The following is a 15728-nucleotide window of genomic DNA, read 5'->3' as shown; positions in this document are numbered from 1 at the left end:
GAAAAGAAAACTCCATACTTTGGATATCATCCCTTTGATGTGAATGATGACCCCCGCCTTTTAGGCCCCATCCCTGTCCCCTACCACCATGGAAATTTGATTAGTTTGCCCTTTTTAATTCCACACCACTTGCAGAGAGGGTCCTTGGGCTGGTGGTGACAATTGTGACCAAAGCCTGATCCCATATAAATATCAGAGGGTGTGGAGACCAACAGGTCATTCGGTCAGGAACTAGCTATCAGGGAAGCTGTGCTTTGAGGAGGAACCATAAGGGAGCATAAGGAGTATTTACCATGGATATACTGCTGCCCTACCTACTGCTCATTCTGTGGGCTCTCAACGTAGCCTGTAAGTACTGTTGTTTGTTTGTCTTTCTCGATTTGACCATAAAGCTCAATGATGTACAGTGATGATACCTACTGATGGACTTCAATCAACATTAAGACTTTATAATCCATTTTGATACACAGTAGAACCCAGGCACTGGTACAGAGTGTGAACAGAACAGCCGTGTGATCTGCTGATGTGTATCTGTGTCTGATACTAGCTGTTTGATTGAAACTGTTTGGTTTTCAGAGTCTGTTGTGTGATGTGCTATATTATATATAGTTATTATGCTATACGTGAGAATATTGTATGTCACTTTATTATTAGGTAGTGTCCTGGAACTGGCCATGGCCACTAAGGTCTGGGCCTGCATATAGGAGTGCTGATCTGGGATCCGTTTTGTCTTTCAAATTATAATTAATGGAAAGGGAGGATCTGATCCTGGAGCAGCACTCCTACTCTGAGATATTATACTTGACCAAGGAATCAGAGCCCTGACAGCTCAGGAATGCTGATGTCACCTTGGACTGCTATACAAGGTGTCGATGTGTCTGTGTTTATCTTATCCAGCAGCTTCCTTGTTGAACAAACATGTGGAGCACAGGAACCCGTTTGCACTGAGAGTCTGCTGCAAGAGACAGAGCCACTTTGTTTACATCGGCCAAGGTAAATCAATGGTAAAGCACCATAAAAGGGCAGCACTGTCTCATTCCCCATACATGACTTCTAAAGTGGTACTATCAAAGTCTAGTCCCATACTGAAGCCAACTCTTCCCAAGGGACTAGGCTACTACAATACAAAGTCTTCCAAAAACCCTTGACTAAAAATTCCCTTGTTTTATCATAGACTAATCTCCCCCTATTCAACAATATTTGTCAGCAGAATTATGTGGTTTGAGAAATGCAAACAAAATTATATCTTCATGTAAATTGGTGGAAGATACATGCTTCCATAGAGACATTTAGGAGCTTACAGAATTTGGGGTGAGAGAAATTGGGGGGCTTAGCAATGATTGTTGTTATCATGGATTGTTTACCTTCTGTCCTCAGACATCTCTGGTAGTCCTGTGAGTGTGGATGTGGGGATGTGCAGGACCCATTGTGGGGGAGAACAAAGCAGGACATCACATGAGGCTGGACTACAGCAGGGCTATTCCAAACATTCCTCCATGTTGGAATACCTCAGGAGCAAAAAAGTAAGTGAGCAGTTCCTCAAATGACCAAAAGAGAGCGCTACAACTTCAGGATTGTAAAGAGTTTAGGAATTTTAAGGAATTAAATCAGGCCTCCTTATTTGAGAATTTGATCAATAAAATACAAACATATATTCGATGAAGACAAAACTAACTTTTTTTCTGAGTTAAATATGGTTACTTGTTGCATTATTAGGGACATTATGATTTCAACATTAGGGTGCTGAGACCCAAGATAAGAACACCATTACAACTTAATATGCATATAGTCTTGACTAAAAACATCTCTTGACAAGTTTTATATTTTCCCCTTTATAAAAGGTAAGGGTCCGCAAACCTACCACTCCAATCAGTGCCAAGGGTTCTGGTCAGGTTACGTCCTGCGGGGTGAACCATAACTGTGAGCCGACCGGGGTGAGGGTGGACCAGATGCTGCTGTTCAAGGGTCCCCGGGAGGTGGAGGTCATAGAGGAATGCCACTGTGAAAACAAACTGAGCCAATGTGTCCGGGTTCCGGCACTCAAAACCTACTTCTTTAAGACCCCATACGAGACTGTCATCGATGTGGGAAGCTGTTCGGGTTCGAAAGGTTCTCCAGGTGTGTAGGCTTGTTATCTTTCTGAAGGACTACAAAAACAGCCAACATTTTGAGAAGGGTCTGACTGCGTCCAGGGAAGAAGTGCCTTCTCTTTCTGTTGTTTCCCGGCTACTTCCTCGGTCTACAGGTCGACTGTAGCATTGTAGCTAAACCTATCCCTGATCCTAACCTTAACCTAATTCACCCAACCTGTTATGTTAGTTCTCCTAACCTGCTCTGCTAATTATCCTAACGTTATACACAAATTATCCTAACCTGCTACATTAGTTCTCCTAACCTACTATGTTAATTATCCTTACCTGGAACGTTAATTATCCTAACCTGACAAAGAGGAGGCTTGGTTTCCATGGGCTGTTCTTCCCTGAGGGGTTCTTCCCTGGGCGGTTCTTCCCTGGAGTTTCCAGGATGCGGTCCGCAGTCAGCCCTTATTGAAACTTTATGGTCGCAAAAACGTAATGCGTAAAAAAAACAGGTATGGGAGATAATGTACAATGTGCATAAAAGTGTTGCTCGCATAGGGGTTAGGATTGAGCCCAGAAGGAGTAGATTATTATTTTTTGTCTCCCACAACCACTGATACATACATGTCCTTGTGTTCTTAAAATTCAAACCTTATTTGTGTGTCATTGCTGTAATACATGGTATAACATTTTTCATAGCACTCATTGCTGTACCAACAATTTGCAAACACAAATACGTTCCTATTGGTAAAGTTCTAAAAATAATTCAGTGGTAGCATAATTACAAAGTCCATATCACAGGATGCATGGAAGACAATAGCATTTGAATAAGAAATATCAGACAAACAGTTAATGGACACAGAGCTCATGAAACAGACAATCATCATGGTTCATGATCATGTTCAGAATCTAAGTAACTCTAATGATATTGAATAACTATTTCCTTCTCAGATGGGTTCTCCTGCGTGCCCACTAAATTTGACTCGGCCTTGGTGAAGACCCCTAACAAGATAGACCTGGTCCAGACAGTGGAGGTCTGTGAGCTGAGTAAGAGCTGCTATAGAGTTCCCTACATGGAGTACTACTATGAAATAGTCTATGACGCTAACGGAGTCAAAGAAGAGAAACTCAAGGTGAGCTCATGTTCTGGTATCCTGTCTTTTTATTAGCAACGCCCTGCCCCGTCAATATGCCATTGCTGTGCTACACTCTAGCAATGTATCATTTTATTTTTCATAAAAAAATAGCAAAAAGAAAAGCTTGCACTAACACCTATGCCTTTTTTCCTTGTCTTTTGGTCTCATTCTTTATAGAAACTATTTTGCCACTCTTCTTTTTTTAATAATGAACTTTATAGCTATGCACATACTACCTAAGATGAACCCTTATCTGATCTTATTCATTTATCAGCTAGGCAGCTTCACACCAATCAGATGTTTGATCAGAGAGCAAAGGAAGTTAGTGATTCCATCTGAGTGTCAGACACACTAACAAGTCACCTCCATTTGTCAGATAGATCTGTAAATAAAAGGTTATTGGCCCACTTTAATAAATTTCCCCCACACATCCAATCCACTCCCCACTGGTTGGCACCGCACAGACAGACACAGCAGGTGTGAAATGCTGTACTCTTAATGTACACGTCTGTGACTGCCCAAAAAAGTGATGTCTGTCTCTTTGGCTGGGAGATAAAGAGATGGCTATAGTCTCTTCAATGGGTTCAGCTCCAAAAAAAATTAAAAGTTTAACTGGATGGATGCTATAGTATGCACAGTGGCCTTTTATGGGGCACAATGTAAACAAAACACTTACAGTGCCTTCAGAAAGTATTCACAGCCCTTGACTGATGTTTTATTGGGTTATAGTCTGAATTTTAAATGGATTAAATGTAGATGATTTTTTGTCACTACACACAATACCACAATGTCAAAGTGGAATTATGTTTCTGAAAATGTTTACTAGTGAATTACAAATGAAAAGCTGAAATGTCTTGGGTCAATAAGTATTTAACCCTTTTGTTATTGTAAGCCTAAATAAGTTCAGGAGTAAAAATGTTCTTAACAAGTCACATAATAAGTTGTATGGACTCAGTCTGTGTGTAATAATAGTGTTAACATGATTTTTGAATGACTACCTCATCTCTGTACCCCACACTTACAATTATCTATAAGGTCCCTCAGTCGAGCAGTGCATTTCAAACACAGATTCAACCACAAAGACCAGGGAGGTTTACGCAAAGAAGGGCACCTATTGGTAGGTGGGCAAAAAAATGTAAAAAGCAGACAATTAATATACATTTGCTCATGGTGAAGTTATTAATTACACTTTGGATGGTGTATCCAGTCACTACAAAAATACAGTCATCCTTCCTCACTCAGTTGCCGGAGAGGAAGGATAAGGCTCAGGGATTTCACCATGAGGCCAATGGTGACTTTAAAAGCTACTGTGATAGGAGAAAACTGAGTATGGATAAACAACATTGAGTATGAATAAACAACATTGTAGTTACTCCACAATACTAACTAACTGACAGAGTGAAAAGAAGGAAGCCTGTACAGAATAATAAATATTTCAAAACATGCAATAAGTTTGCAATTAAGGCACTAAAGTAAAACTGCAAAAAATGTGGCAAAGAAATTAACTTTATGTTCTGAATACAAAGCGTTATGTTTGGGGCATATCCAATACAACACATCACTGAGTACCACTCTTCATATTTTCAATCATGGTGGTGGCTGCATCATGTTATGGGTCTGCTTGTCATCTAGGCAAAATCCTATAGGAAAACCTGGTTCAGTTAGCTTTGCAACATATACTGGGAGACAAATTCACCATTCAGCAGGACCATAACCTAAAGCACAAGGCCAAATATACACTGGAGTTGCTTACCAAGACAGAATTGAATGTTCCTGAAAGACGACATTAAATATTCCTTAGTGGGCTAGTTACAGTTTTGGCTTAAATCGGATTTTAATTCTATGGCAAGACTTGAAAATGACTGTCTAACAGTGATCAACAACCATCTTGACAGAGCTTGAAGAATTTTGAAAAGAATAATGTGCAAATATTCTACAATCCAGGTGTGCAAAACTCTTAGAGACTTTCCCAGAAAGATTTACTGCTGTAATCGCTGGTGAAGGTGATTCTAACACATATTGACTCAGGGGGTTGAATACTTATCTAATCAAGATATATTAGTGTTTATTTTTTACAGATGTTAGATTTTTCCTACACTTTGACAATAGAGAATAGAGAATAGACAATATTTTGTGTAGATCGTTGACAAAAAAATGACAATTAAATCCATTTTAATCCCACTTTGTAACACAACAAAATGTGGAAAAGTCAAAGGGGTGTAAATACTTTCTGAAGGCACATGCATATATAAGAGCAAACGAAAAAGACATAGGGTTCACAAGGGGGTTCAACATTTTCAAGTCTTGCCATAGATTTTAAAACTGATTTAAGACAAAACTGTAACTAGGCCATGAAGGAACATTCCATTTTAGGCCTCCCGAGTGGCACAGCGGTCTAAGGCACTACATTGCAGCGGCACTACAGACCCTGGTTCGTTCCCAGGCTGTGTCACAACTGGCCATGATCGGGAGTCCCATAGGGCGGCGCACAATTGGCCCAACGTTGTCTGGGTCAGGGGAGGGTTTGTCCAGAGGGTAGGCCATCATTGTAAATAAGAATTTGATCTTAACTGACTTGCCTAGTTAAATAAAGGTTAAATAAAAAAAATGTTTAAAAAACCTCAACCTGCAGCATCTTCTTGCTTAAGTAAATAGTTTTTACTACTATTGTTTAGGACTTTATTTTAAGTATTTAAAAAAAAGTGCAATATTGTTTGTTGAAAGAAAATATAGTTATTTTACTAATCTAGGTCTGTTAAATTGAGCCTATAGGCCAGGAGTATTCAAATTTTGCCCTACGAGGTCTGGACTACTGCTGGTTTTCTGTTCTACCTGATAATGAATTGAACCTACCTGGGGTCCCAGGTCTAAATAAGTCTCTGATTAGAGGAGAAAAGAGGGAGAAAATGAAAAAAATGCAGTGGAACTGGCTTAAAGATCCAGATTTGAATTTGAGGGCAATAGACCGTCTGCTACCCCCTCTCACAAAAGGTGTGAGGAGAGCAAACACAAATGGTCTTTGCAGGTGTTGAATCAAAGCATTTAACATAGATCCCCCCCCCCTCCCTGCTGGTGGGTTGGCCTGGCTGTTTTTTTCAGCCTGTGGTGATTTGATTGCTGATGGCATTGTCTCTGTATTGCTAATGTTCCAACAGGAAATAGACGTGGGCAGATGTTTAGGAGGCTGCACCACAGGAAACCGCTGTCTTCTCAGGTAAGCTGAACACATGCAGCTGCTCCCTCCCTCCCGGAAGCAATCCAGCCCTCCTCTCTTCTCCTCCTCCATCATTCTACCACCCCTATCCTAACAACTGCCTGCTAGCTTATAGCTCTAACACTCTGTAATACCCATAAAGTGTAGCTGTTGTGGTTAAATACGGCTTGTTTGGTTTGGTTTCTGATTTACACTCCCTCCCAATTGTCCTCAAGGTATTTTCCATTTTCAAGTTTTGATTTGTGATTGCGGTCTATATTTTAACATTTGAAAGTGTGTCTACCAGAGAAATAGATAGGACTTCAGTATTTGGAGTGCTTTTTTATGACAAATGTTGTCTTACAACTTCTGTTTTCTCTCTCTGTATTGCAGGAGCCACTCTGATTCCGAAGTGTGCTATCTGTGGGCAGAGAGACCCACCAACTCTTGTGTCCCTCGGGGCTACGACAGCCACATGTCCCTCAACCAGCATGGCCAGATCCATACAGTTCTCTCCATCTCCTCTTGTTTCTGTCAGTACTGAACCAGTCCTCAGTATGATGCCCTCTAGTGGAGCAGAAACACACTGATATCCCCTGAGAACAAGAAGCTTCTGCCCTGTCAGGTCCAGAAACAACCCCTATAGCCTCTAACCCTTAGCAAGTAATGTAGATCTCAAATACTTTGATAAGGTAAAGGTAAAATAAGGTAAAACTTTGATAAGGTAAACGCAATGCATGATTGTAATGTAACTTGCCAATCCACTTGTCTATCCAAATGCAGCATTGAAGTGCCACAAAGTGCCCAAGGATTAGGGGCTAGGGATTATTTTTGTGTGGGGTCTTCAAATCTTCCTTGTTTTAGACTGCAGTCCTATACCATTCATTTCTCCAGTGTAGAGCTAATGATCTCTTTGCAAAAAATTGCTAAAGATATTCTTGTATTGTATGTAATATATGTATAAAATAATTTTCTAAATAAAATGTATTCCAAAACTATTCATCAACTGGCTATCAGCCATCAAATTATTGAGTGAACCTCAAACTGGCCCATATTCTCCCATAACAGAACCAGTCAACATCGGGACACACCTACTCATTCAAGGGTTTTTCTTTATTTTTTACTATTTTGTACATTGTAGAATAATAGTGAAGACATCAAACCATGAAATAACACATGGAATCATGGAGTAAAAAGTGTTAAACAAATCAAAATATGTGTTATATTTGAGATTCTTCAAAGTAGCCACCCATTGCCTTGGTGACAGGCTTTGCACACTCTTGGCATTCTCTAAACCAGATTCATAAAGTAGTCACCTGGAATGCATTTCAATTAACAAGTGTGCCTTGTTAAAAGTTAATTTGTGTAATTTCTTTCCTTCTAAATGTGTTTGAGCCAATCAGTTGTTGTGACAAAGTAGGGGTGGTATACAGAAGATAACCTTATTTGGTAAAAGACCGAGTCCATTTTATGGCAAGAACAGCTCAAACAAGCAAAGAAAAATTACAGTCCATCATTACTTTAAGAAATGAAGGTCAGTCAATGTGGAAAAATTAAGAACTTTGAACGTTTCGTCAAGTGCAGTTGCAAAAACAATCAAGCGCTATGATGAAACTGGCTCTCACAAGGCCCGCAAACAGGAAAGGAAGACCCAGAGTTTCCTCTGCTGCAGATACGTTCATTAAAGTCACCAGCTTCAGAAATTGCAGCCCAAATAAATGCTTCACAGAGTTCAAGTAACAGACACATCTCAACATCAACTGTTCAGGGGAGACTTCGTGAATCAGGCCTTCATGGTTGAATTGCTGCAAAGAAACCACTACTAAATGACACCAATAATAAGAAGAGACTTGCTTTGGCCAAGAAACACAGGCTGTGTAAGGGCTATTTGACCAAGAAGGAGACTGATTGAGTGCTGCATCAGATGAACTGGCCTCTAAAATCACGCAACCTCAACCCAATTGAGATGGTTTGGGATGAGTTGGACCGCACGGTGAAGGAAAAGCAGCCAAGTGCTCAGCATATGTGGGAACTCCTTCAAGACTGTTGGAAAAGCATTCCATCTGAAGCTGGTTTAGAGAATGCCAAGCTTTCATCAAGGCAAAGGCTGGCTACGTTTTTGCCATAGATATAAAAGCAGATTTATGTCAGAAATGTAACTAGCCCACTAAGGAACATTGAATTTAAGGCCTTGTCACACTGGTATAACGGATTTGGCAACAGGTGCAGGAATACACAATAGGGGTTTTTAATACACCAAAAACAAACACATACACAAAATGCTGAGCTGTACCCAAACAAAAGAGCGAGGGTAAACCTCGTTGAACGACACAGAACGATACCCATAACACACAATATATAAAACACGCAGCATAACAGCTGCACCAACGCATAAGTACTCACACCACCAACAGACATGGAAACAATAACCGACAAAGACAGAGGGCACATATTTAACATACTAATCAGGGGAAATGGGAACCAGGTGAGTGTAATCAGACAAGACAGTTCAGGGTTGATGATAATAAATCCTGTTCAGTGAACCCTAGAATGCAGTGAAGAAGATCTCCAGAATTTGTGAACAGAATGAGCAGCAGTACCGGGGGGATCCGTCAAAGGCCTCCCGAGTGACACAGCGGTCTAAGGCACTGCATTTTTAAAACTATTTGCTACCTCCCACCCAAGTGGTGACTGCCATTTTAAAAATTATTAATTTTACAGGACTTTTCTCAATTTGCTAAAAACATGTAATTACGAAAGGAACCAAAGGGCATACCACCGGTAGTGCTTAATACTCACTATAAAACTTTTTCTAACCAGTAATAATGATAACTACAATATATAATGTAAATAATAAATTGATAATAAAAACCAATCCAGTGCCTAGTTCTGTTGCTAAAAATAGCCCATGTTTAAGAAGATCTAGAGACTGCTAAAATAGTTGAATAAAGCAACACGTTTTGATTGCCACACACAATTGGCAATCAAAAAAGTGGAATAAGATATTTTACAAGAGTGTTCTAGTCTGGATATAAACACTTAATTGCTTACTGGAACTAAAAAAGACAACTGTAATGCATCCTGTAAAATCCCTTAATTCCACGAGGGCGCACAAGCCTGAATTTATCCACACTAATGAATGTTGAATTTGCATATTTAGAGATGGGTTCAATTATGAGCTTAGCGAGGTCAAAATAGTTGGTGTTGTGTTTGACCAGCTGCCAAGACATAATTAAAATGTAAATGAAGTGTACATCCCCAAATAGGTGGCCTCCTTATGTTTATACAAGTAGGCTAATTGTCGTTCCCCGTAAGACGTTATCCCCATTTGTCTAAATGAATGGATTCATTTTGTGGCGGTTAACCTCTTCCTCAGCTATGCTGTCTACAGAAAGGTTTAATCATTTTCTGGATCTTTTACATTTAATGTTTTAATTTGACCCAAATTACCATGAAAACATTTTTTTTTCTCATCAGACATTGAGAGGAACATTTGAATGAAATCTACATTGTTAAATTACACCTTGTTAAATTAGCCTTCCTTTACAATCGCTGATTGTTGATTTACATTTGCGACTAAATAGCATCATTTGTTTATGGTTGTTGTCCGAGGGTTTAAGGACACTATAGCCAATGCTGGAGCATTTGATAAAAACGTGGGGCGCCTAAAGCTCTCCCGTCACTTGGACTTTGACTGCTGGAGGACAAGAAACTGATGCCTCAAGGACCCACAACAATAATAATGCACCACCACAGATGTTACCTGTTGCCATTATCAATGCCATGTTAGTGGGCTTGGCTACTGCAAAACCATCACTAAATTTGGAAAATCACTTTTCCATGGAGAACAATTCTGAAGAAGTGCATTCAGCTGCTATTAAGAGGCTCCTGGAGGTTTTTGGTATGGAGGACCCTCCTCTCCTCGAGGGCGATAAGCAGCCACCTCAGTACATGATCAACGTGTACAACACAGTCAGAGATGTGGACGACGTTACCAAGGACCCCTACCTTCTGGGGGGGAATACAGTTCGCAATTTCTTTAACAAACATACGATTTTAACCTTGTTAATACAGAGGCGATAGATCGTCTCTGTTATACCTACCTGCCACTATGTATGATTCACTTTATACAATGGTTGAAATTATTTGTCTTTTATGCAGAAATTGCACACAGAAATTATGCACGGGTAGTAGGCCCAAAGTTTATCTATCATCAGAACTTTTGTTGCGTTCTCATCTTGACAATATGCATCCTTCTCCCATACAGTGCACAATGAACAAGTGGAGTTCCTGTTCAATGTATACACAGTGGCCAGGAGTGAGAAGGTTTTAACTGCTGAGTTACATCTCTTCAAACTGCAGCCCCAGGCCTCCAACAGACATCACTTCTGTCAGGTAAGTTACTAAATTGTTTCCCTTAGGCAGACATGCACTGTCCTTCAACTCCTTAGACTGCACAGACTCAACTGTTCCTTATCTTCCCAGAAGTATTACCTAAGTGAATCCATTTACAGGTCAGTGTCTACCATCTCATAGATTGCAGCAAAATGAACATAACGAAGGGTAAGAAGCTGTTGTCTTCTACACTGATCCCTGTCCACTCCACTGGCTGGGAGGTGTTTACCATTATACAAGCTATAATTCATTAATTAATTCACTCACTCACCCGCCCACCCACCCATTCCGAACCACCAGAACCGTCTCCCTATAAAAGTTTGTTCCTGGATGGTTGAAGAGGGCAGTAACCTGGGTCTGCTGGTGACAGTGTGGACCCTAGGAGGAATCCAGATGGATCAGAAGGTAGTTTGTTCTGGCATTGATTTGCACTTTTCGCACCAAAGTACGCTCATCTCTCGGAGACAGAACCCGTCTCGTTTCTGAGCAGTATGACGACTGCGTGGTCACATGGTGTTTATACTTGCGTACTATTGTTTGTACAGATGATCATAGTACCTTCGGGCATTTGGAAATTGCTCCCAAGAATGAACTAGACTTGTGGTGGTCTACAATTTGTTTTCTGAGGTCTTGGCTGATTTCTTTTGATTTTCCCATCATGTCAACAAGCAAAGAGGCACAGAGTTGGAATGTCGACCTTGAAATACATCCACAGGTACACCTCCAATTGACCTGTGATGTCAATGATGTCAATTAGCCTATCAGAAGCTTCTAAAGCCATGACATCATTTTTTGGAATTTTCCATGCTGTTTAAAGGCACAGTCAACTTAGTTTATGTAAACGTGTGACTCACTGGAATTGTGATACAGTGAATTATAAGTGACATAATCTATCTGTAAACAATTGATGGAAAAAGTAATTGTGTCATGCACTAAGTAGATGTCCTAACCGACTTGCCAAAACTATAGCTTGTTAACAAGAAATTTGTGGAGTGGTTGAAAAACTTGTTCTAATGACTCTAACCTAAGTGTATGTAAACTTCCAAACTTCAACTCTAAGTATCAAAAGTAAAAGATGGTATGAAATTACTGTAAGACAAAAAACACCACCACATGAGATTTTAGGATGATTGAGAAAATGGTGACATTTTTCTCTTGTGGCCTAAGCTCAAAAGCTCAGGCCACTGCAAAATATGTGTTTTGATTTCAATTAAGCACAGGTAGGCTATGCTACATTTTGTTAACACCATCTGTTCTAAAATTCAATCACTGCACATAATTCAAAACACTTTAGGCTATTTTGAAACAACACTATAACTCAAGAAGATGCAAATGCATATCCCTATGAAAATTATTGAGATGAAATGGTTGGTATGCTGATGCTGCATGGACATTTCACCAGTAAAACTTGAAGAATTATCCTTCAGGATAAACAGTGAGAAATGTGAAGGGAGGTTGAACACGAAAATATGTGTGTTAAGTAAAGTTTAAGAAACACATGCGAAGAACACGACTTGGATTTTCAGCCATGATCCAAGAAGGGGGGGACAGGAGCAGATCTGCTGTTTTCAACTCTCTAGAAACAGCAGGAGTGGGAGAGATAGGCTATGAAAAGCCAACTAACATTTACTCCTGAGGTGCTGATGTCACGTTCTGACCTTAGATCCCGTTTTGTCTTTTGTTTTAGTATGGTCAGGGCGTGAGTTGGGTGGGTTGTCGATGTTAGTTTGTCTATGATTTTCTATTTCTGTGTTTGGTCTGGTATGGTTCTCAATCAGAGGCAGTTGTCAATCGTTGTCCCTGATTGAGAACCATATTTAGGTCACCTGTTTTCCATTGTGTTTTGTGGGTGGTTATTTTCTGTTTAGTGTTTTGTTGCACCTTACAGGACTGGTCGTTGTTTGTTTATTGTTTTGTTTTCAGTGTTCATTAAAATATTTAAAATATGAACCCTTACTATGCTGCACCTTGGTCCTCCTCTCCTTCCCCAGACAACAAGCGTTACAGAACCACCCACCAAAAAAGGACCAAGCAGCGTGGTATCGGGCAGCAGTGATCTCAGGACTCCTGGACATGGGAGGAAGTTTTGGACGGCAAGGGTTGTTACACATGGGAGGAGATCCTGGCTGGAAGGGATCGCCTCCCATGGGAACAGGTGGAGACAGCCAGGAGAGAGGAGGCAGCAGGTAATGGGAGCCAGCGCTTCGAGGGAACACGGCTGGCAAGGAAGCCCGAGAGGCAGCCCCAAAAATGTCTTGGGAGGTGGCACACGGGGATTGTGTGACTAAGTCAGGTAGGAGACCCGAGCCAACTCCCCATGCTTACCGGAGAGCGAGAGGGACCGGGCAGGCACTGTGTTATAACGTGAGGCGCACGGTGTCCCTGGTGCGTGTGCATAGCCCGGTGCGGTACATTGCAGTGCCTCGTATCGGCCGGACTAGAGTGGGCATCGAGCCAGGTGCCATGAAGCCGACTCAGTGCATCTGGTCTCCAGTGCGTCTCCTTGGGCCGGTGTACATGCCACCAGCCTTACGCATGGTGTCACCGGTTAGCCAGCACAGCCCAGTGGGGGCTATTCCACCTCACCGCACTGGCCTGGCTATGGGGAGCCAGGTATTCAACCAGGTAAGGTTGGGCAGGCTCGGTGCTCAAGAGCTCCAGTGCAACTTCACGGTCCGGTCTATCCGGTGCCACCTCCATGCACCAGCCCTCCGGTGGCAGCCCCCCGCACCAGGCTGTCTGTCTTCTCCCTACAGGTGCTCCCACCTGTCCAGCGCTGCCAGAGCCTTCCTCCTGCCCAGCGCTGGCAGAGTCTCCCGTCTGTCCTGAGCTGCCAGAGTCTCCCGTCTGTCCTGAGCTGCCAGAGTCTCCCGTCTGTCCTGAGCAGCCAGAGCCGCCAGTCTGTCCTGAGCCGCCAGTCTGTCCTGAGCCGTCAGTCAGCCAGGAGCTGCCAGAGCCGTCTGTCATGCCGGCGATGCCGGAATCACCCTTCACTCCGAGCTGCTCCAAAACTGCCATAAAAAAGCCAGACTACGGTTTGCAACTGCACAAAGATCGTACTTTTAGAGAAATGTCCTCTGGTCTGATGAAACAAAAATAGAACTGTTTGGCCATAATGACCATCGTTATGTTTGCAGGAGAAAGGGGAAGGCTTGCAAGCCGAAGAACACAATCCAAACCGTGAAGCACAGGGGTTGGCAGCATGTTTTGGGGGTGCTTTCCTGCAGGAGGGACTGATGCACTTCACAAAATAGATGTCATCATGAGGACGGAAAATTGTATAGATATCCTAATTAAAGTCCTAATTTTAACTCCTATTTTCTTTGAATGTGGGCCCATCCCGATGCATTCATATTCTATGTTATAGATATGAAGCAACATCTCAAGACATCAGTTAAAGCTTGGGTGCAAATGGGTCTTCCAAATGGACATTGACCCCAAGCATACTTCCAAAGTTGTGGCAAAATGGCTGAAGGACAGCAAAGTCAAGATATTGGAGTGGCCATCACAAAGCCCTGATTTCAATTCCATAGAAAATTTGTGGGCAGAACTGAGAAACCTGTGTGAGCAAGGTGGCCTACAATCCTGACTCAGTTACACCAGCTCTGTCAGAAGGAATTGGCCAAAATTCACCCAACTTATTGTGGGAAGCTTGTGAAAGGGTATCCGAAATGTTTGACCCAAGTTAAACAATTTAAAGGCAATGCTACCAAATACTAATTGAGTGTATGTAAACTTCTGACCCACTGGGAATGTGATGAAAGAAATAAAAGCTGAAATAAATCTCTCTTTCTCTCTAATTCTCTCTGACATTTCACATTCTTAAAATAAAGTGGTGATCCTAACTGACCGAAGACAGGGAATTTTTACTAGGATTGAATGTCAGGAATTGTGAAAACTGAGTTAAAATGTATTTTCCGACTTCAACTGTATATAACATGCGGTGTCAGAGGAAAGCCCATAAAATTGTCAGAGACTCCTGTCACCCATGTTATAGACTGTAGACCGCTACCGGAGCGCCAAGTCTAGGACCATGAGGATCCTCACCAGCTTCTACCCCCAAGCCATAAGACTGCTGAACAATTAATGATATCTCCACCGGATAATTTACATTTAGCCCCCCCCTTTTGTACACTGCTGCTACTCACTATTTATTATCTATGCATAGTCACTTCCTCCCCATCTACACATACAAATTACCTCAACTAACCTGTACCCCGGCACACTGACTCAGTACCGGTACCCCCTGTATATAACCTCATTGTGGTGATTCTTCTTTTGCTACTTTTTTATTGTTACTTTTTATTTTAGTCTACTTGGTAAATATTTTCTTAACTCTTCTTGAACTGCACTGTTGACTAATGGCTTGAAAGTAAGCATTTCACAATAAAGTCTACAGTGTGATTCAAGAGAGTGTTAGAGAGAGGGTGAGGTAACTATAATTTCAGTGTCAGTCAGTCTCCAAATAAAGTCCTAATTTACACTCCTATTTTCTTTGAATGTGGACCCATCCCGATGCATTCATATTCTGTGTGATCTAAATGTGTTTCAAACCTCGTGCCCACATTTTGGGCCTATATTTCAAGCAATGTGCCTCTGTTATTGAAAGATGCTAGCAATAGCAGTAGACTGTTAACTGTGACTGCAAATTTGGAGTCAAAATAGCACTGAGGCCTCGTTGTCACAGCTGGCTGAAGGACTGGACCAAGGTGCAGCATGGTAAGCGTACATTCTCTCTTTCTTGAAAATGACGCCGACAAAACAAATAACAAAACCAAACCGTGAAGCTTTGGGCTATGAACCCTGAACAAAGACAAAGTGAACTCCCACAAAACAGGTGGGGGGAAGTGCAACAAAACACTAAACAGAAAATAACCACCCACAAAACACAATGGAAAACAGGTGACCTAAATATGGTTCTCAATC

The 15728-nt window shown here is 41.5% G+C and overlaps 2 protein-coding genes across 2 annotated transcripts; both read left to right on the top strand.

Annotated features, from left to right (window-relative positions):
* The first annotated feature begins 293 nt into the window (after positions 1 to 293).
* Positions 294 to 6951, top strand: LOC135558262 (uncharacterized). Its single transcript, XM_064991981.1, has 7 exons — positions 294 to 348; positions 901 to 993; positions 1378 to 1523; positions 1842 to 2118; positions 3030 to 3211; positions 6370 to 6428; positions 6801 to 6951. The coding sequence occupies exons 1-7, from the start codon at positions 294 to 296 to the stop codon at positions 6949 to 6951; spliced, it is 963 nt and encodes a 320-aa protein (XP_064848053.1).
* A 3212-nt stretch (positions 6952 to 10163) lies between these two features.
* Positions 10164 to 14889, top strand: LOC135558261 (bone morphogenetic protein 2-A-like). Its single transcript, XM_064991980.1, has 5 exons — positions 10164 to 10460; positions 10680 to 10802; positions 10922 to 11048; positions 11125 to 11207; positions 14800 to 14889. Exons 1-5 carry the CDS (start codon positions 10164 to 10166, stop codon positions 14887 to 14889), a joined length of 720 nt encoding a protein of 239 aa, XP_064848052.1.
* The last annotated feature ends 839 nt before the right edge of the window (positions 14890 to 15728 follow it).

This window comes from Oncorhynchus masou, chromosome 17 (genome assembly GCF_036934945.1).
Source record: "Oncorhynchus masou masou isolate Uvic2021 chromosome 17, UVic_Omas_1.1, whole genome shotgun sequence".
NCBI lineage: Eukaryota > Metazoa > Chordata > Actinopteri > Salmoniformes > Salmonidae > Oncorhynchus > Oncorhynchus masou.
The sequence above is the reverse complement of the archived record's forward strand: the minus strand, read 5'-3'. Positions and strand labels throughout refer to the sequence as shown.